The sequence below is a fragment of the Panthera onca genome, chromosome D2 (genome assembly GCF_046562875.1).
Source record: "Panthera onca isolate mPanOnc1 chromosome D2, mPanOnc1 haplotype 2, whole genome shotgun sequence".
Taxonomy (NCBI): domain Eukaryota; kingdom Metazoa; phylum Chordata; class Mammalia; order Carnivora; family Felidae; genus Panthera; species Panthera onca.
Window position 1 is genome coordinate 3123229 of NC_138349.1, and position 22828 is coordinate 3146056.

The 22828-nt window shown below is 50.7% G+C and overlaps 1 protein-coding gene across 8 annotated transcripts in view; it reads right to left on the bottom strand.

Moving 5' to 3' along the window:
- Nucleotides 1-4994: 4994 nt before the first annotated feature.
- MGMT (O-6-methylguanine-DNA methyltransferase) overlaps nucleotides 4995-22828 on the bottom strand; it is a 297215-nt gene continuing 279381 nt past the window's right edge. For 7 of the 8 annotated variants that reach the window (XM_078434973.2, XM_078434979.2, XM_078434975.2 and 4 more), the window contains 2 exons: nucleotides 12589-12728; nucleotides 4995-5276 (listed from right to left, as the gene is read on the bottom strand). In XM_078434973.2, the coding sequence (XP_078291099.2) occupies nucleotides 5076-5276; nucleotides 12589-12728 (341 nt within the window). In that variant the 3' untranslated portion in view covers nucleotides 4995-5075. Of the gene's footprint in view, nucleotides 5277-10415; nucleotides 12064-12588; nucleotides 12729-22828 lie in introns of all 8 variants that reach the window. The other variant, XR_013550598.2, reaches the window with a different exon arrangement.

Here is a 22828-nt window from a genome sequence, read left to right on the forward strand (position 1 = left end):
GGTGGTCAGGGCTCTCTAGCCTGCTCTCTCGGGCTCTCGACTGATTAAATCCCAAAGATGGCCAGGGCTGGCCCTTCCTTCCTGGGCACAGATTCAGACTCCCCTCTGAAGGTCCCTCGGAGATGTGCCTGGGGCTGGGGGTGCCCCAGGCTCCAGGGCTTTCCCACAGGGCCCGGGGCCCAAACCGCCTGCCGGGGAGTGCAGCCCAGCCCTGCATACCTGCTCCTGCACTGCCTGCCAAGAGCCTCACACAGGCATCCACTTCTTCTGGGAGCCATGGCCATCAAAACATGCAAAAGCAAGACTTTTTGCACAGTATCACATGTTGCTTAATGTTTGGACACTGATATTTTCTCCAGCTGGGTTTTTCTTAATTTAAGTCAACAAACCAATCTGGAAGCAAACATGTTGCTCATGTTTGGGAACCAAACAGAAGTGACGTGTAGCGGGAGACTTAAGGAAAGCCTCAGGTGTGTGTGTGTGTGCGGTGGTGTGCCCGCCGGGGGGGAGGGGGGTTGGACTCCACCTCTGAGAGGCAAGGAAAGAGGGGAGACAAAGTCCCTGGCCTCTCTCCTGTGCCCCTCGCACCCCTCGCCCCAGGAAGGGTGTGTGTGGGCAGGAACCACACATATGAGGAAAAGCCGTGCAGAGCGATCCCCAGGATGGCTGGCAGCCAGCAGTCATCTCTGCCCCAGTGGCACCAGAGTTCACAATGATGAGGGCACTGAAGCTCCTTCTCACGTCCTCAGATGCGGGGCCCCTGGTCCGGCTGAGCACCGACACCCACAGACGAGCTCCGCTCACCAGGAACCCAGGAAGGCAGCTCAGAACAGGGTGCTGAACACGAGGCTCTGTGAAGGTGCCCTATGACCCCAGTGCCGCATTTTTCGTGATCGATCTTAACTAGCGTCCATGCGGAATCTTCTTCTTGTGGCTTTTTTCCATGAAAAAACACTGAGACAACTTTAAAGACTCGTTAACGACGTCCTTTCATCAGGCTGGGCTCTGCGTCCCGCAGCGCCTTGCTGTCCGGGCCCCTGGCCTGCGCCTCGCCCCCCAGCCCGCGGAGCCGGCCGGCTGATGGAGGCCAGACGTGCTCGTCTGTCGGCAGCTGGAGCCACGGCGTCCGCGGACCCTGCACAGCTGCCCTCAGCCGCTCACAGACGCGTCGGGACCTGCACTTTCTCCAGGCTCTGGGCCTGCCTTTCAACTGTCACCCCCTTTCCTTCAGACAGACGGACGGACAGACAGACAGGGGCTGCATGGCAGGGTTCCATTTAAATCTCCACGTCTTTCAAACTGATAACGGGCAAAATTGATGTGAACTTCAGTTTCCTAAACACAAACTCTCCATCAAACGCTGGCGAACGAGAAAGCAACCGCACACGGGCCGAAGGAGACCAAGCCAAGTTAAATCCCCCTCTGTGACCCCACCGCCGGCACAACAGCAAGAAAACACGCAAACCACGCACTGGGACGCCCAGAGACATGGCGGCTCTCGGACCATGGAGAAGGCCTTAGTTTCCCGCCCTTACAGGACAGTGTTCTGAGTGAAATAAACTCTTTCTGTGTGTCCCACGTGAAGTCATTTGTCACTTCAGAGGCCTCTGTGTGCGGCCTGAAACCCAAATCGCACAAAGATCTCCGGCAAGCTCTGAACAGTCTTCACGTCGATTCGGCTGTGACGTCCCACCTGCTCCAACCGTGGCCGAGGCTGGGGCCGGCGCGGCCGCCTGTGGTCATGGCTGTGGGTGCCGATGGCAGGAGACACGGCCAGCAGTGCCCGCCTGCCCCTGCCGGGCCCACAGCAGGGAGGACAAGGACATCTGGAGCAGCACGCAGACCCCACTGGGACCCGCTGGATCGAGCCACCACTTAGGTTTTGAAGCAACCCCCTTGAACAGGGTTTTGTTCCCATATTACAGTTTTGAAGGAAGTTCTGGGACAACGTTGTTGTTCGTGACCCGGTTAAACGATGGTTTTGACATAAACACACCTGCACTCGACACGCCTGGCCACCCAAAAGAGGCGACTGTGTGAGCACGCGGTGTACAGACAGGAGACTTGGAAAAAAACTTGTTCCCAAAGACATTTGGGTTAGAACCGGCTTCAGTCTCTCTAGGCCGTTCAAGCAACGCTTCTGCTAAGAAGCAGACAAGGATTAAAAGCCCCAACTAAGTCGCTTGCAAGGTGAGCTTACCTGCGTTCTCCGGAATGGGCCCTGCCCGCACCCTTTGTATCTAGAACTGGGAGCAGCCGACCCATGTGGTCTGCGGCTCTGTCTTCGGCCACATCCCCTCCAGCCCCTGCCCGCACAAGACACCGTGAGGTTTCTTCTCTGGGCGCAACGGCGGCAGACCCGTGCTGTCACTTCGCCCCTCGATGCAGCCAGAGGACGCGGTGGACGACGGTGGGCTTACCTGGGGCTTCTCCACACGGAGAAGGCACCGGAGAACACAGCCACCCGTTGGAAACCTCGGCTCCTGCGTGGCCAAGGGCATCCGTACCGTATGCACGTGGCTCCGCAAAAACAACCGTTTTCTCCGAACCTCTCATCGTCCTGGTCTCTGGAAACGGGGGAGAACAGCAAACAACGGCCACTGCACGGAGCCGGCTGTCCCGCCCCTGTGGGTCTCTGTGTTTGCGTTCAAAGTACCATGCGCCACGTTAGTGCAGGGGACCCGAGGCTGAGGCCGAAGAACACGACTAATTCTTGTTTCCACATTTCTTTTTATTTGGAAAGTATTTTTGTGTTTCTTTGTGCCTTTCCTTTTCCTCCTTATTTCCATAAGCCGCACTGCAACCTTGAGCAGCAGTGGCTCTAGGCAACTGTGCTGGCTTTTCATGTGGGCCCCCGCACAGCTTGTCCTTGGAGCGGTACACGGCCGTGCCTCTGTCAGCGGGAACCTCGGGGCATCTATCAGGCCCGTTCTGACAGGGCCGAGGAAGCCCTGGGAGACAGAAAACAGGACGCGGTCTGTACTGCACCAAGGGCACGGCCCAAGCAGGCGGTGCCAGGCCACGAGGGGCTGCGGGGTCACCTCGGTCTGCTCTGATGGGCGGGTCCCCGGCCGCAAGTGGCCAAGCCCCGCCGGGGACGTGGGCCTTGTAGGCACGCCCGCGTGTGGCCGTCTGACTCAGGAACCCTCCCTGGGAGCCCACCCGGGGATCTGGAGATCGGTGGGAGGCACGCGGCGTGTCAGGGACCCTCACCTTCCTGGCCCGGGAGGTGGCTGGGGTGCACGGCATGCGGGCGGCACGGGACACGCGGAGCATCACCAGGGTCTGCCAGCAGCACCGACGGCACCCCGTGCTCCGCGGGACCGGCACAGAGCCGATCGCAGAGCTCCCTCTGCCCCCACTCTCAAGTCTGTCCTCAGACAGACGTGGCGACTGGGGGTCTCCCGACCACAGCCTAGTGCACTGCTATGGTGCCCTCTATTGGAAAGCACTCAGACGAAACCCACACCCGGGCCAGCGAGGCCAGAGCTCCTGCCTGTGAGGACCGCGGTTTTCCGGCCCGTTCAGGGCAGAGCACGACCGCATTTCTTGGTGACTGTCAGTTCCTGGAGAAAAGCATTTTCCTCGCAGAATTTACAACACAACCACTTCCACAGTCCCCAAATGCAAAGTGCACCCCGGACCCCCACTCGCCTTCCCAACACGTCAGAAACACAGAAACGGGCCCCTCTGCTCACACGCGGAGACGCCGGGAGGGCGTGCTTACAGCTGTCGAAGCTTGCCAAGGGGCTCGGCGAAGCAAGGTGGCCCCGCGGCCTGTCCGGAAATCAGACCTCCACGTGGCCACTGCGGGCGCCGGACGGCGGGCTTTGAGACAGCAGCAGGGAGAAGGATGGAAATCAGAAGGTGATGCAGTAATGGTCCTACCACTTTATTTTTGAGGGGAAAGACCCAGAATTTGGTTGACAGAATAAAAGGATATAACAAATTGCAAATTGGTGAGAAAAGCCTAAAGTCTGTTTACATCAGGCACCGTTCCTTTACCGGCGTTAAGGTAACATGGAATTTAAAATACGCCCAAACCATGCGCATTACAGGCTGTATATTTACCCAGGCTCTCGGTGACACATACAAAGCACCTGAGCTTCCCTGCTGGGGTTTGCGTTGTCACAGGAACCCCTGACAAAAATACAGCTCTCTCCTGCACAGTAGGGTGGAGTTTATTTTCTCCATACATCATACGCTCTATTCTTATTTATCCACATGCATAGCTGCAAGTTTCCCTTGTGTTTCTCAGGTACGGTTAATTACAAAGAGAAAATGACAACGGGATAATGAAGCATCGGACGGTGGCACGTGGTTGGAAACACTCTTCTCTGCTGCCAGCGACAGGAGCAGACCCCCCCCTTCTTGTGTGACCTCTGACTCTTAGGCTCTATCGTCACCTTCCATTTGGAGCGCACAAAGGTCAGCAGCGGCAGGAGAGGGGCTAGGGCCCGAGGAAGACCCTCCACCCTCCGCCCTCGGGAAGGAGCCATTTAGACCAAACTCATCTCAAGGAGCTACTTCTTTTCCCAAATCACTTTGGTAAGTGGTTCTTTTCCATTCAACCGATACAACCCAAAGTGTGTGCATCCTGCACTGGTTTTCTGGCGGTGAGAAGAACATCGCTAGGAAACCTCCATGAGCACTGGTTTCCGCGGCCGGGCCTCCCTCAGGAAGGCCTGAGCTGGAGACACCGTCCCGGCAGCCTCAATGGCTAAGCAGAGAGGGGAGCCGGGGAGGCCAGCTTCTCAGGGGGACAGGCCTGCGTCGGGGGGGCCAGGGCCCTGGCGGGTGCCGGATGCTCCCACCTGCCCGGAGGACGGTGGCTCTCAGGCTTGCCGGGCCCCCCACTTTCTTATCCCTGTGTTAACAGACATTAGAAATGGAACGACGACGGTGTGAGAGAGAAACAAACGATGAACAACGGCCAGTCCTCTGAACTCACTCTGCCGTAAAATGTGGAAACAAGAAAAGGCACACACGCTATGTCCCCCAGGACACGTTCAGGTCTTTTAATACCGCACAGACCACCTCCAATGTGCTAGAACCTTTATGTGTCACTCAAGTATTTACTCCCACAAGTCCTCCGTTCCGCCAGCAGGCTGGGGGTGGGGGATGCCACCCCCACGGGAGCCTCCCGGACAGCTCGGCTTCTCTGCCAGGCGGCCCTCGTGGGCGAGAAGCCACTCCTTCGTGGCCCGGCCTGCGGAGTAGTTGCCCACGGCTCCACTGCTGCAGACCACTCTGTGGCACGGGATGAGGATGGGAAGCTGCAAGACAGAGAGGCGACCCTGTCAGTCTGGGCTCGGGGCCCGCAAGGTCTCTCGGCATCCAGAGCAAGGCCCTTGACCACAGTGACATGCAGGCCCCCGGCTGGCTGCCTCGGCGCTGTGCACCCCTTGGTCTCTGGGGGTCTCGGCACGGGCCGAGGACAGACACGACGCTCCAAGGCAAATGAACGGCATTTTCCAGAGAATCCCTTTATACCAACATTCGGAAGGAGAAAACTGTCTTTGGTAAGTAATTTGCGGCGTATTGCTTACAAATTTCAAAATCACATTTCCAAGTTACGGGGCGGTAGGTAAAATTCGCAAACATTTCGAGAAGTGACAGGAACCTTCAGGGAAGACCATACTCACGCAAGGCACCGGAAAAATGTGGCAAACTGGTACAGTCCCCACCTGCTTTTGTAAATAAAGTTTTATTGGAACACAGCCATGTTGTCTGGGGCTGCTGTTGCAGAACAAAGTATTTACCACCAGGCCCTTCATAGGGAAGGTTTGCCGACCTGCTTCATGCTCTGCATTGCACTGGGAGTGCGTCTCCCTTCCTTAATCCCGGGATACTTGGAAGTCTGAGAAACTCTAGTCCTCGTCTGTTCTCACCTGAGCAGCCGCTGCCACCATCTGGCCCCTGGATACCTGGACTGGGAGAGGCTGGCCAACAGCATCCCTGAGGACTCGAGACCGAGACCGGGGCCGTGCCCACCCGCAGCCCTCCCCAGGGCGCTGGGGCCTCCCTGTGCGCCCACCTCTGGAGACAGACGGAGGAGTCAGGTGCTTAATCAACACAACGACTTCACTAAAAGCAAGACCACCTCATGATGAAAATCCAAATACAATCCTACAAAGAGAAGCCAACCCACCGTTAAAAGGACCCACTGCCAGGACCAGGGACGGTGACGGCTGTCTGGGTGCCGTGCGTCACTGGGACACACCAGGAAACGGAAGTGAGGGCTGGGCTCTGCGCACCCAGGGCCTTCACCAAACCCTGCCAATCCAACTTACCGGCAGCTCGACATGCTGCGATACTAGTCCCGGAGGAAGGCAGGCTGGCCTGCAGCCCCGGAGGAGGAGGGCCCACATCGCAGGCAGGTCTCCCTACCACACCCTGATGCCCAAGGACAGGACTCTTCCCCCCCGTGCCCTGCAGTCCTTCTGCCCTTGCCTGGGGCCGGCACAGGGCAGACCCATGGGTGTCTGGTCCTCCACATCCCAAACTGGATACCAGAGCTCACAGGTCCTGGATTCGAGTCGGGACCACGGTCACATGGGTGGTTCGTTATTCCTGCAGCCACACGCAGGCCAACAATCCCATCTAACACACTCCCTGTAGTCAATTCTCCCAGCAGAGAAGACCTCTGTCCTCCCCAAGGGTAGGGGGGGTCCCTTTCAGCAGCGGTCCCCAGGGGAGCGCCTGGGTCGTCCCGCCACTGGCCTGGGCTGCACAGACAGGAGCTCCAAGGATGTCCGCTGGCAGACCTGCTCAGGGTCTGTTCTCAGGACGGAGTCCACTGTGGAGGGTGGGCACAGTGCGCCTTGCCCCTGCTTTGGATTTCCATGGGGTGGGACACCCACCGGAAGAAGGGACCCGCCACCGCATCCTTTACCCCCGGCCCGAGGCAGGGAGGACTCCCCGACCAGCCATCCTGGGAGGAAGGCACGGGAATGCCCGGCACCAGGTGGGGTCCTGCGAGGGGACCTGTCTGCCCCGCAGCACAGATGTCGTCAGCACCTGCCTCTGCTGGGGCTGGTAACAGGGAAGGGGGGCTCATTCCAGCCAGAATTCCTGGGAAGCCCACTGTGGCCACAGCACCTCTCGAGCTGAGCTTTTATTTGAATAAAGCTAATTCCCTGCTGTCCTTTCTCCACTGCACAGCTGGCCCAGGACACAGGAGGAAAAGAAAGGGAAGGAACTTAGGCCCCTTAAAGCCAGAGTGGACAGGAGCCTGTCTCAAGTTGCTGGTGGCCAGTGGGCACTATTTAGAGCATGCCAACTGCAGGGGGCACACCGTGTTCCCACAGTGGGGGCTCTGGGGCATGAATGGTCATTTTGCTTAAAGGCCCCGACAAGCAGTTACTCAGAACCCAAGACTTCCCAGGACAGGACATCTGGTGGATTCTCAGCAGAGTTCAAACCTCTCAGGAGATGGTCTGCCCAGGGGTCCCGGGTAAAACAGCCCTCATTCCTAAGTGGCTGCATCTTGACTGGGGTGCAGGGACGTGGGTGGTCAGTCACGGAAGGCCCAGGACATGCTAGGGTGACGGTTCTCATTGTTGTGCAGATCACAGCAGTGCTCCGTGAACAGCCAGCCAGCACGGCTATAGGAACTGGCCCCGCTCTGGAGACAGACCCCCAGCGGACCCCACCCTGGAAGGGAGCCGGGTGGTACCCAGGGACCACTCAGCTCCCATCCTGCCTCACCTCCTGAAGCCCCAGACCTGCTGTCCCCAGCCCCTCTCCGTGCACTCACATGTGGCTATCGTGCTCCAAATGTCCTGCAAGGAAAAACGGCCACTCCTGCAGGGCCCTGAAGGGTGAGAGTTTCTCAGAGTCCCTCTACTAAGTCTGCAGCTCAACAGAGAGAAGATTCACGTCCCCTACCCCCAAGCTCCAACTCCAAAGACCCGATTTGGACAAAACGACCAGCGACCAGCCACCAGTCAGCTGAGTTTCTAGGAAAGTGGCTGAACACACGTACCTGGGGTCTCTTCTCATGGCGTCTAGCCGCCCTGTGGCCGTGCACCCACCTCAGCCCGTCACACAAAACAACCCGCCTAGAGTGCCCCCCAGTAGGCCCCGAGCCACACCTGTCTCTGGGCAGAGGGCACGGTCCCCAGTCCCATCCCGGACCCAGCACTCAACGACACCACCAGGGAGAACGTGGCCTGTGCCCGCTGTGGCACATCACACAGCCTCCAACAAGCCTCAGGCCAGGCACGGTCGGCCTTGGGTTACATTTCCTGCCCAAGTTCCCACGGCAGTTTAGGGGCAAGGAGGGGAGTCCAGCCCAGCGGGGGCGGAACCCGGCGCCTGCACATGGCCTCTCCACCAGCTGCCCGAGGGGGATCGCTGGCCTTGTGGGTAACCTGGCTCGGATGCTGAGAACCTAACTTCTCCCGCATCACAGACCAGTCCCCATTCTGACTGCAAGTTTGGGTTGCCATGGGAACGCATGCAGTCTCAGGGGATCTAAGGACAAGTCACAGGGTCAGGGCGGGTCTGGGGAGAGCTGGCTTCCCGTCTGTGCCATTTCACACACCGGGAAAGCTCCCGCTGCCGCCCCGTCCCGCAAGCAGCCTATCATCCCTGTCATCTTGGGGGGAGAATCACAACGTTTCAAGTCTGGAATATTGACTTTGATTGAGGGCTTTTATCAATACAATAAAGAGTCACATTAATAATTGCTTCGAGGACACAACAACGTGAAACTCAAGTTTTGACTGATAAAGATTCGAGCTAGTTTCACAGATGTTTTTAGGTACCGATTCAATTTCCCCACCCAACGCTGACTTCACGGGCGGGCTCTGATTTTCCTCCCTGCTCCGTGTGTCCCACAGACCACAGCCCTACTCCCGTGGAAAGGCAGTGACGGCCACCGCCCCGGCCAGGCTTCATCTTGGGCAGCAACTGCGGGACAGCAGGTCGCTTGCCAAAGACGCACGATTTTTACACAAGAGGCAGGGAGCACCGCTTCTGTCCGTGTTAACTTTGGTGGCGGATCTCAGACGACGAAGATAACCAAGGCCGCCAAAATGTATTTGCGCCCTATGGACATTTCAAAGGATCCATACCCTCTACACCCTCTTCTTGAAAGCCTGTACTGCATAAAATGTAATTTTTATCAATAACCAAGCAGCTCATAATATCACAGCTGCATTGAAATCTTCACGCCGTGAAATCTAATTCATCCAATACCGAATCCGTCACTTACACAGACTGTTTCTCAAGTGCTATAAAACTTCCAAACCCATAGATTTGTCTCCAACAAAAATAACACGAAGGGGCCTTGCAATCAATAATGGAATCCCTCTGATTCTGGTGCTGGCTGAATATTTTTTCCAACTTCGCCTTTGTTCTTGTGGTAGCAGCCCACAAGGGAGAGGGCTTGTTTTCACTCGCGGCCTCATCAATACCTAAATCCTGGTGAACAAGTGACACCGGGAAGCTGTAATCAATAGCTCCCTGTGCGTTTTTTTCTTCTGGTCAAATGGTTCAGCCCCACTGACGGCCCTGACACTTAGAACATGATGCTAAATCTTTATCAACAGCCATCTGGGTGACTGGCAGAACAAGACTCGGGGGGTCATTAACGCTCGTGGCAATCTGTGAATAAACTAACTCCTCAGGAATGCGTTTGTTTAGAAAAAAGTGGGGAAACTCTCTGTGCGATGTATTGATTGCCTTTGAACTGCATTTAGCAAATTCTGTCTGAGGATGAGCGGAAGGGTGCTCTTGTGGGGGAGGGCCACGAGGCGTCTCCAGAGTCACTTACAGGAGGCTGACCATCCTCCGTGGTGAATGAGTGGGGGGGGGGGGGGCGCACCTTCCAGAAGGCTGCCGAACCGTCTTATGTGGGCTAGTGAGTCCTCTGTGGAAAACCTGGAAAACCGAGCACTTAGGAAGGGACCAAACCCCCACACGGCAGCAAGCAACGCTTCCTCTGGTGGGGAAGAGAAGCCTGCCCCGCAGCAAGGGCTGGAGTACGAGCCAGCTCGTGTTCGCGGTTATCGCTAGCCACCTAAGGAATGAGTGCACAATGAGCTCCGTGGTGTTTTGTCACATTCCAAACCCATTTTCTACTCTCCTTCCCAAAAGGTACAATTGCTCTACTCAGCCTAAACTGAGAGAGATTTTCAACGAGCAACTCTCAGCGATGCTCTGTTGGTGCTGGAGCTGATGCGTGGGGCTCCGCGATGGGCCTTGTGCCGCCAGCACCAAGGAAAGGGGGCACCCACGTGGGACAGCCACACCAGTCGTGGCAGGTTCCTGGGTCACCTCTTGGACGCCCCAGCCCATTCCAAGGAGGTTTTAGATCAACTTTACGGGAACCCCGCGAGGACCGCAGAGCTCCCTGGGAGGCTGAGCGGAAGTTGGCTACACCTTTGAAGGTTTTCTCGCAGGCGCACCTGTGGCATGTCGGCACCAGGCCTGGAAGCCCTGCTCCGCCCTGCAGCTGCCGGCATCTCCACAACCGCCTCGCGTGGACGGTCCCTGCATGGGTTACGTGCGGCGCCCGACAACAGAGGGACACGTGGCCAGGCCCCGAGGGCTCACCCCTCTGCCTGGCTGCTCGTGGCACAGGACAGCACCAAGAGGAGGGACCAGGCGCTTGCTCGGTCCTCATGCCTGATGTCGTCGCTGCCATTCTTGACCTGGGCACGAGGCGGGGAAGTCAATACGTTGACTTTACGGACATTAGAGATTTAAGCCTCGGGAGATCCTATTTTATAAATTTCAGTGACTGAGGCCACAGTTGAAGAGAGATGTTCATCGAGATTAATAGCAAGAGAAGAGAGTCATGCTGGTTGCAGAACAATAAATGTTTCTGAATATTGCCAGGAGCGTGATCGCTGAACAGTGATGGCACGTCCCTTTCAGAGAGTGAGAAACTGCTGTCATCACACAGAAGGCAGGTGCGGGGCTACGGATGCGTGCCGTCCGTTACCAACGCTTGTTCTCGGAGCAGAGGCGGGCGGCAGCCACGCCCGGGGCAGCGACGGCGGCACCCACCTGCTGCGTCACACGGCGGGAGTCAAGTCAAGCCTCCGTGAGCAGCGTGGGTGACCGACTCTACACACAGGGCATGGAGAGCAGAAATGGGGCCCGCAACACGGATGAAGATCTGGGACAAAGGGAGGATGTCCACAGGACGCCACGACCGCGGCGGGGGGGGGGGGGGGGGGGGGGAGGCGGGACAGGCAGAGCCCGGCCGGCTCCTGACGTCCTTCTCACAAGGCGCGAGACGGAGCCCGGATACCACGGTGTCCCAGCCGTCTTTCTATCCAGAGCACGGTCCAACTGCTCAACGTGGAGACACAACCTGGGAGAAGGCGGTGGCCTTTCCGAGGAACGACGTGGGTCAAAGTTTGTCAGAAGCGTAAAAAATCATGCTCATAAACCTGATTCCGAGTCATCCTGTGCGCACGGTCAGCGTGTGCACCCACAGGGTGTGGAGGGGATGGACTCTGAAGACGCAGCTGGGCACGCGGCAGCGAAAACACAACAGGACGCCCGCTGGGCTCAGCAGCCACGGCCGCCGAGGACTCTAGATGGGGAGATGCGGGCTGGGTGCGACGCGTCGTCCGCATCACATGCTGCTCGGACAATCGGAGTTTAACAAGGCAGAGAGCTCTTCTCCAGGTCAGACACGCATCAAGACGGTGCGATCCACCGCAATCCTCTATGAGCTGCTGCTTAAACCAAACAAGGCCGTGTTGTGCGGAAAGCTGGGTAATCGCCGTCTCCTAGAGATGCCGGGCTCTGACCAAGGGCAGTCGGTGCCAACTGGCAAGAGCGGCGGGTTGGGGTGTGTGAACGCCCGCCTCGCCTGGGTCAACGGGGATGAAGAGAATTTTGAGGACACACAGCAAAGCTATAGCCATTTTCAAAGGAGGGAGGTCTGTCTGATGTAGTAATTCCTCCCCCAGGATGTGCTGGTTCTATTTCCTCATCCTGACAGGATGGCACGCTTCTATCCCGTCGCAGACGTTCCCACCGCTTCGGGGAGAAACTGTTTCGAATGTGCTAGCAGGCCCCTGCCAGGCTCTGGACAGGCTGACAAGAAAGAACATTCCAGGCCTCACTCAGTTGTACGGGGTCGTCCTCCGGCAGACCTGGCTTTGGGGACGGGGGCGCCACGGCCTCTTCCCCAACTCACGTGGACTTCCTTCCTGAGACAGCATGGCCGGCGGCCCAGGTACGGGTATGACGGGGAGAAAGTGCCCTCTGTCCTACGGGGCACAACAGGCATGCGGCCACCCCACACAGCCCATCCTCTGGGGAGCTCGGCGTGGCCTGGAGGGGATCTCCCTCTCAGCAAAACGCGACTACAGATGCGCAGGGGGGACAAGGACATGAAAAGGTTGGGGTGAAGCCACCCCCTGGGGAAGACATGCCACCGTCACCACCAAAAACGGGGGGCAGGGGCCGCCCACCCCTCTTCCGGGGGCCCGTACAGATGCCTCCTCTCCTCTGCTCCCCACGCGGTGCCGCACAGGCCGCTTACACTGCAGGGCCCCGGGCCCCCCCCTCCCGCCGCCACCTGCGGCCCCGCTGACGCACCCGCTGGCAGCGACTTACAGGATTGGTCCTCATCGCTCCGCCCACTGCCCGCGCGGCTCGGGGCCTGCCTGCCAGGGCTGCTAATTGCCGGTAAGAAACCGTTTCTCCGAGTCTGACAACCTTCAGCAGCTTCCACAACACCTGTCTGGTGAACGAATCTGAAAGGCAGAATGCAGAATGACGTTATGTGGACAAGCGGCTCCCGCAGCTCTGATGTAGAAACCTGCCGGTCTTGAGACAGAAAGCACGTCAACACAAACAGAGGTGCTACAGTCAATTAAAATGCGGCCTCCACACACGGTCCCGTCACTGTGCGGGCTGGCCCCTACGCAGCCATCCCAACACCACGCGCCCCAGACCTGCAACCGCCCCCTGCGTCCCCGGGTCCCACGCAGGAAGGACCACGTGATGCTCTTCCAGGACTGGGGCACGCACACATTCGTGAGCCCAGAAGGCCCTGCCTGCCCACTGACTTCAGAACCTCTTAGACTGCTGGGTCATTGGCAACGTCAGCTGGGATACACAAGGAAAAAGGAGCCGTGGGCCGGGCTGTGGTTTTATGCTAGGCGGCCACACCCAGCAGCGAGCAGACTCAGAATGCCAAACACCACGTACACGGGGCTGGCAGTGACCTTGGCTACAGGCATCTGCCATGCACGGGGCTGCAAAAATAAAATAACTTGATTCCCATTTTAATTGGCAAGCCACATCAAATCGCGCTTGCTCCTCACCTTGCTGTGGGAGTGAACAGGTGAATGCATGGCAACGTTCTCTCCCTCTGCCTCCAGCTTTGCGAGGGAGGCTGGTCTGAATCGATACCTATTGTCTTTCCAAAGGCAACGCAAGGCTCAGGAGCACTGGACACGGAGCTGTGTCCCCCACGGTGGGGGCGCCGAGCCCTCCGGGGGCGGGAGTTCCCGATGGCAACGACAAAGGGAAGGCTTCCACGGGCAGCAGCGGTGTTCCGGAGTGTGTCCATAATAGCACTAATTACACTCGGTGCCAGGCTGGCAAAGTGCGATTTGGTTCTTAAAGGAAACACACCCTTACATGCGTTTTAAATAATAAAAATCACTTCTTAACTGAAGGGAATGATAATCACTTCGCTGGAAAAAAAAATCTGTTTAGTCTTTATTATAACATTAAGCAAATTAAACATCAGCATAATCCAGGTGATACTAGAACAGGGTCATCAAAGAAATTAACTTTGTTGTTCATTAATTTACATGGATTAGTAGAGGGCAAAAAGATAGCAAATGTGCTCTAGTTTTTTATGATATAATTTCAAACTGTACACCATTTGTGGCAGGAGGGTGACTTTGGGGTTAATCAGACTGATTTGTCCTTTTAATTGCTTTCTATTCAAAGAAAATTCATTAGATAATGTTCTCTTCAAAATTCATGAATCAATTTAACTGAAGAAACCACATTAACAGCTTTGGGTTCATTAGCACATGCAGTTGTGTTACTGGCTGATTGCTCGGAGGGTTTCCTTAGGCAAACACACTCTGTTTACTGTGATTTCTTCAGAAAGGGTTTTGAAATCAAACTGTTCATCATTACTGCTGTTGCTGTTGTTGTTATGCCTCACTTAAAAACAAACAAAAACACACCAAAAAACGAAAACAAAAACAAAACAAGAAGAGGAAGAAGAAAGAGGCGGCAGGCCGCCTGGCAATAACTTGGGGAGAAGGCGATTTCAGGGCCGGAGGTCTTAGAAGAGAAACTGCGCGAAAGCAGCGTGTCGTGGAGACCGCAAGAAGCGGGGAGGCCCGTCTCCAGCCTTCCTCGTGCAGCACAGAGGGGCCGCTGTGTGTGTTCTGCTGGATGCCGCCCGGGCTTTCCAGAAGAAGAGCCCAGAACTTTCCCAAAGCGTAGGACCACGAGGAGAGGTGCTCGTGCAAGCTCACCCGGGGGCGCAGGGCAGCTCCGAGAAGCCGCGGTGCCGCTCCAGCGCCTGCCTGTCTAGGCATAAGGTGTCCGTATGTGAGCACAGGGTTCATCAGACAGTTTCAGCTTCGCTGTCAATTTTTCATGGGAAATAATTTCTCACCCCATACACACCAGGCCGTGTATTAGGAAAAATAGCTCAAATAATGCAATATTTAGGAATCAAGCAAGTCGTGTTATAAATGTATCTGAAAACCCAATTTCACCCTGTAGGGAGCAAATGCATTAATTAGTTGGAGCGGCGCTCAGCGACAGTGCCTCTGACCCTGACCCGTGCAAAATCAGACCATGAAACTGCTCTTCTTTCCAGGAGGGGCTGGCACCGTCGGTTGTTAAATATCATTCTAAAATGTAGTAAAACCTACTCATAAAAATTAACATGCGCTGATGTGGAAGATCTATCTTCTGGATGTGGAGGTGTCCACGTAAGTCCTCGGCGGCTGGGCCATCATTTCAGGTGGCCCAAAGGGCAGCCATTAGATGATCATCCTTTTCCCTCCCATTACGGTCTCCCTGGGGAGTGGGCATGACCCCAGAGCTGTGCGGAGCGGCCTCTGCCGGTCACATTCTGGATGTTCCTTTCCTTCACCCTCTCCTCCCCACCCTTTCTCCTGCCTCTTCTGGGGCCTGGGTACCACGAGCGGAGCCGTGTTCTGCTGTGGGGCCACCGTAGGCTCCGCTGGGGGCTGGCCTGCTTCTCTGAGCTCCGCTCCCTTAAGGACACAGCCGTTTTTGTTTCCACGTGGGTGGCCACTTAAACATGCCCATCGGGAGCACCTACCCCGTCCAAGACTGCTTTCTACATTCTCTCCAGCCGGACAGTATGTCATCAGTCTCCTAGGGGCTCACGACGGGGTTACCAACGGCCATGGAAGACGTCATTCTACGTCACGGACACCAGAATTTTATATGTGAGCTCTCTTCTTGCCACTTGTGGGAGCAGAGATCATGGCAGCCTTCACTGGTGTGCCTGCACTGACACGGCCAAGTGGGGCTCTGATGAGGGAGCCTACGCAGATACCGTGGTCCCCACGTGCGACGGGAGGAACGGACCCAGGGGCCAAGGCAGACTCCAGGCTGCAGGGTCTTGGACGAGTCGCTTCCTTCCCCTGGGCCTCTGCCTCTTCCCCGGTGATGAACACCATCGCGGGAGCTCCCTGGATGGAAGTGTCCTGCACCCCCCCCCGCACCGCTACGCTCAAGCACAGCTGCTCGGTGGCAGGCCTGGGCCTGGAGATCAGGTCTCCTTAAGACCAAGGCTGCCTCCGCCATCTCTTCTCCAGTAAGCAAGAACACCACGCTTCGGAGTTCTTTGGGTAGAATCGTTCTTTCAAGGGGACTCTGCTGTGGGGTGCGGGTTCCTCAGGAAGGGCCGTCTCTCGGCTGCCCAGGCCCTTGGGCTCTCCACCACCAGGCAGCAGCTAGAGGGCACCCGCAGGTGCAGATGCATGGGTGTGCGCCAGCAGGTTAAGTATGCAAGTATTGTCTCTCTCTCCCTGAGGAGAGAGAAGGGTCTTCCGATGCTCTGAGCAGAGGAATCGCTCGCTTTCTGGTATTATCTCTGAACCCTTGCACCCTGGCCCCGAAGCAACCGGGATGCCCATGTCTCTTTCTGTCGGAAGCAGTTGTGGTCCCCGCAGGTGGGCAGGTCCCGGCTGCTTTCCTCCTCTTTGTCTTCTCAGTAGTTGGCTCTGGACGTTGGTGCAGTTCTAGGAGGTGTGTATCTGAGTGGGGTAAGTAAGGCCAAATTATGAGCAGGGACCAAACAGGGTCCCTGAGAACTGGACAGTAGCAGGGAAGACGCAGAGAAAGGGAAGTTTGGGAAAGCACACTGAGAAGGTGTTTGTAAAGTCCTGGACTCACTCCTGACCTGTGCACGTGTGGATCACTCTAAATCAAAGACATGGAGAATGGATGTAAGGGTTCTAGACCGGCCACTGATTCGTAGGACAGGACCATGGAGTCTGGACAACAAAATGGACACTGAAACCACAACCTGCAGAAACCTGGTCAGAACTTAGAGCCAAACCCATCCAGGTTGAGTGCCTCCTAAAAAAAAAAAAATAGCAGTGCTATACACTGGACTCACACAAGACTGAGAGCCTCAGAACCTAACATTCAAAATGATCAGGATATAATCCCAAATGCCTTGGCAAACAGAGAATCATAAAACCCTCAACTCATCTTGGAAAAGACATTAACAAACATCAAGGCCAAGATGCCACAGAAGTTGGAATCACACGACAAGATTTTGTCCCTGGCATTTTGAGGATTAGTGGACAAATAAAATGGTAAGATATTTAAAGTGTATGATGTGAGAATTTCATATACATGGCCTGGTAACTTTGAAGGATTTTATCTGCAATAAAAATGCTGTAAGAAGGGAAAATACCTTTGAAAGAAATGAAAAGATACCGAGTTTCAAAGAAATACAAGTTATAAAAAAGAAGCAAATGGAAATTTAGTACAGAAAAATACAAAACACAAAAACTGCACAGTCTCAATAGCAGAATGGAGATGCCAGAGGAAACAGTCAATAAACTGAAGTCAACAGAAATGATCTGATCTGAGAAACAGACAGAAACACGTTAAACAACAAAAAATCAGAAAGTGGATGCGTAGGACAAAATCAAACGGTCTAACAGTTGAATTAACTGGAGTTCCAGAGGAAGAGGAAAAAGAGTACAGTGCAGAAAAAATGCTAGTCAATGATAGCTAAAACTTTTCCAATCTGGCCAAAGATATACGACAAGTCAAAAGCCTAGTAAACCACAAACAGGACAAGCCCGGAGCAATCTACTCCCACACATATCATGACAAAGCGGGCAGGTAAAATCGAAAGACAAAGAAACTCTCCAAAACAACCAGAGAAAAATGATGTGTTATTTAAAAGGGAACGAGGATTTGTTTTTTTTTTTTTTTTTTTTTTTAATATATGAAATTTACTGTCAAATTGGTTTCCATACAACACCCAGTGCTCATCCCAAAAGGTGCCCTCCTCAATTCCCATCACCCACCCTGCCCTCCCTCCCACCCTGCCCTCCCTCCCACCCCCCATCAACCCTCAGTTTGTTCTCAGTTTTTAACAGTCTCTTATGAAGGGAACGAGGATTTGAATGCCAGTACAATTCTCATCAGAAACCATGGAGGTCAGAAGGAAGTGAAATAGCAATTTTATAAAGTGCTCGAAGACAAGAAAGAAACTCAGAATTCTATATCCAGTTAAAAAAAAACTCGTCAGAAATAAAGCTAAAATTAAGACATGTTCAGACAGAAACAAAGGTGCTGCCAGTAGAGGTGAGCTAAAAGAATTGCTGAAGAAAGGTCTTTAGCAAGAAGGGACCTCAGACTGGAGGGCGCAGCCTGGAAGCTTAGCAGTAAAGTCAGAACAAAAGGAATGGTAATTATCTGGCTAAATACCCTGGACTGTCCTTCTGATGAGTTCTTTAAAAAAAAACACAAAAAACTGAGAACAATCTGAGGGTTGATGGGGGGTGGGAGGGAGGGGAAAGTAGGTGATGGGCATTGAGGAGGGCACCTGTTGGGATGAGCACTGGGTGTTGGTATGGAAACCAACTTGACAATAAATTTCATATTAAAAAAATTAAAAAAAAAAAGAGGGAAACTGGGCCAACTGCTCTGAAAGTTAAGTATGCAAGGATTATAATCCCTATAAAGAGATAATGTAGTCAAAAACCTGACAGAAAAACAAAAGCTACAGAACAAGAAGTTAAAATAGCCCCAAAGAAGGGAAGGGAAAAGAGAAAGGAAAAATAGAAAAGACAGAAAACAAATAATTATGTAATAATAAAGTCATAAGAAAACAAGTGAAATAAACATGTAGATAGAAACTCTATCGTACTAATAATTCCATTAAATATAAATGGCCTTTCTTCACCAATGAAAAAATAATAGTGTGCCAGATGGATTGAAAAAATAACCCAAGTATGTGTTGTCTGCAAGAAGTTCACTTCAAACAATAGATAGATACTGATGTGTTAAAACCAAAAGGATGGGAAAAGCACACCATGAAAACGGTAATCTAAGAAAAGTTAGTAACAGACAAAGCAGATTGAGGAGCACAATTTCCAGGGGTAAAAAGGAATATTACATGGTGACAAAAGGGATGGTTCACAACCAGGACACAGCAACCCAAAACCTTTACACACCTAACAAGAGAGTTTCAAATAAATAAAGCAAAAACTGACAAAACTGAAAGGAGAATCAGACAAACCCACAATCACACTTGGAGACCTCACTTCTCTCTCAGTAACTAACAGAAGTAGTTGACAGAAAATCAAGGATACAGAAATGAAAAACACCATGAGCCAGCTGGTTTCAACTGATTGACACAACACGCTATCCAATCACAGAATATACATTCTTTTCACATGCACACTAAAAACCAACCAAGATACACCACATTCTGGGTCATAAAACAAGCTTTAACAAATTTGAGATAATTGAAGTCATTCAAGTCATATTCTCTGATCATAATGGAATTAGACTAGATATTAATAACAAAAAGATGATTGGAAACCTCCAAACATTTGGACAGAAAACAAGGCATTTTAAATAATCTATGGGTCACAGAGAAAGTCTTTAGGCAAATTACAAAAAGAATACATTGAACTGAATACAACTGAAAATACAGCAGGTCACAATTTACAAGATACAGCTGAAACAATATTTAGAGGGAAGTTTATAGTATTAAATGCATATTTGACAGAAGAAGGGTCTCAAGTTAATAATCTAAGCTTCCACTTTATAAACAAGAAAGAGCAAAATAAAACTAAGGAAGGAAATAATAAAGGTAACAGCAGAAACCAATGAAATGGAAATAAAGAAAATGATAGAATAAAATGCATGAAACCAAAACTGTCTTCTTTGAAAAGATCCATAAAATTGATAAAGCTTTAGCAAGACTGATAAAAAAAAGGGAAGAAACAAGTTATCAACATGAGGCATAAAAAAGGGGATGTCATGACTGACTTCACAGACAGTAACTGGAGAATGAAATATTCCTACAAATAACTCTATGCGCAACAATGAACAACATGGATGAAACAGACCAATGTATCAAAAACTACGAACTACCAAATCATATGCAAGGTGACATAGATAACTGGAATAGTCCTGTAACTATCACCGAACTTTAACTGAGAGTTAAAAATCTTCCAAAATCACTAGGGCCAGATGATTTCACCATTAAATTCTATCAAACATTTAAAGAACAAATACATCAACTCAAGACAATCTTTTATAGAAAACAGCAGAGAAGGGAACACTTCCCAAAACATTTTATGAGATTGGAATTACTCCAATATCAAAACCAGAAAAAGTCCAAATCCAGAAAGGTACAGATTAATATTTCTCATTAACTATGCAAAAATTCTCAACAAAGTACTGGCATATCAAATACAGCAATATATAAAAGGAAGAAGACAGCAAAATTAAGTGCAGTTTGAGGAGTCAAAGCTGATTCAATATTGGAAAAATGAACCTACATATAAAGTTACAGTAATCAAGACAGGGCATATTAATAGAGAATATATAAATCAGTGGGACGGAATAGAAACAGACCCACACAAATACAGAAGGAAAGGCAATTCAATGGACAAATGATAGTATTGCCAACAAATGGTTCTGGAACAACTGTAAAGCCACATGCACACAAAACAAAACAAAACAAAACAAAACAAAACAACACAAAAAGATTCTAGATACAGACCAGGTATCTTTTACAAAAACTAAACATAGATCACAGACCTAAAACTAAAAGGCGAAACTATAAAACTTTCAGAAGGATATACAGGAAAAAAATCCAGATAATTGTGGGTTTAGGGAAAAGTTCTTAGAGACAGTATGATCCATGAAAAAAATAATTGGACCTTATTAAAATTAATTTCTGCTTTGTGAAAAGTGCTGTTAAGATACTGAAAAGGAAAGCCACAGGCTGAAAGAACATATTTGCAAAACACATATCTGGTAAAGGACTTGTATCCAAACTATACAAAGAATCCTTAAAACTCAACAACAGGAAAATAAAACAACCCTATTATAAAATAGCAAAAGGACATCGCACCAAAGAAGATCTACAGACACAAATAAACATATGAAGAGATCTTTAAAATCATTTGTCATCAGGGAATTACAAATTAAAACAATGAGGTACAATTTTATACCTGTTAGAAGAGCCACACAAACAAACCTCCAAATCCGACAGTACTGACTGCTGGTGAGAAAGAACATGGAGCATCCGGGATACTCATTCACTGCTGATGAAAAAACAAAATGGTACAGCTACGTGGGAGAAAATCTGGCAGCTTCCTACGAAACTAAACAGAGGCTTACTGTATGAACCAGTCATTGCACTCCTGAATATTTAGTCAACTTATCTGAAAACCTGTGGCCACACAAAAACCTCCATGTGAATATTTATTTCAGCTTTATTCACTTATTGATAAAAGCTGGAAGCAACTAAGATGTCTTTCAATGGATAAATGGGTAAACTATGGAACATCCATACAATGGGGTATTATTCAGTCATACAGAGTGGATCATCAAGCCACAAAATGACATGGAGTTACCTTGATGTGTATTTGCTAAGTGAAAAAAGCAAAAGCTACATGCCGTCTGATCCCAACTACGTGATGTTTTGGAAAAGGAAAAGCAACACAGATGGAAAACCCTTATATGCAAAATATATGCAAATTAACAACAAAAGCATTTAGAAGACTGGTGGATCCCAGGGAGGGGTGAAGACTGACAAAAAAATCGAAGTGTATTACAACTTGTGAACATATGAACAACCTCACTGAAGTTGGCGGGAGGGAAAACTGGTGACCAAAGAAACTCTGGAAACGAGTCCGTAAGACTAACAGCAAAAAGAATTGCATATACACACTCGATACAGATTCGCATACTACTATATGGTATACTGGACTGGATCAGTTAACTATGTGGCTGGTGGAAGGTGGGAGCCAGTTATATTCCTCAACCTATTAAAAATAAACAAATATGAACCATAATAGTAACAGTCTAATGAAGAAAAACATGTATCAACCGAGGCAAAAAAAATTTAACAAAATTCAATATCTATTCATGATAAAATCTCTCAACCATTTAGGAAAAGAAAGTAACATCCTCAACCTGATAAAGGTATTGACCAAACAAAAAGACACAAAAACAAAACAAAACTCTAGCACTAATGTCACACTTAACTGTGAAAAAGTGAATGCATTTCCCTCAAAATTAAGAAAAATGCAAGGATTCCCACTACTATTCAACATCATAGTAGAAGTTCTAGCCACTGCAATAAAGCCAAAAAATAAATAAATAAAAGTCATACATTTTGGAAAAAAGAAAACTGTCCCTATTTACAGACAACATGACAGTCTATGGTAAAATACCCAGGAATCTACCCACCCCCACCCCACCCCACCTCCCCAAAATCTTACAGTGAGTTTAGCTAGGTTACTAGATACAAAGTCAACACAGGAAAATCACACTTGTAAGTTAGTGTTATGTATAAACTGATGAAATGTTGTTAAAAGAAATCAAAGAATACCTAAATAATTTGAGAGACATATTCTGTTCACGGATAGGAAGTTCCAATATAAAAATTTCAGTTCTCCACAAAGTGATCTATAAATTTATTTCCCTTCCAGTCAAAATCCCAGGGAATTACTGTAGATATAGACAAGCTGATTCTAAAACTTACATGGAGAGGCAAAGGAACTTGAATAGTCAAAACATTTTGAAAAAGGGAAGAAAAAACTAGTTGGAGAAATCACACTAACACTTTTTTAAGACTTACTATGCTGTACAGGAATCAAGATAATGTGAAATTTGTAAAGGGGTAAACACACAGACTGATGGAACCTGATAGAGATTTCCAAGAGACCCACATAAATGTGTCCGAATAGTTTCTGACCAAGTTACAAAAGCATTTCGATGAAAAAGGATATTTTCAGAAGTGGTGTTGGAAAACTGGATAACCACATGCAAAACACTGGATCATGATATAACTCTTAGACCTTATAAAAATTAATTCAAAGTAGATTATATCCCTAAATGTAAACCTTTAAACTAAAAATATTTAAAAAATTGTATACCTTATGAAAACCAATTCAAAATACATATCTCTAAATGTAAAACTTTAAACTAAAAAAAAATTAAAAGAAAACTTAGAACATCTTTGTGACCTGAAATTAGGCAAACAGTTCTTAGACATGTCATCAAAAAGCACCATCCATAAATTAAAAAAATAAATTGGGCTTTGTCCAAATGAAAAAAAACAAAAACA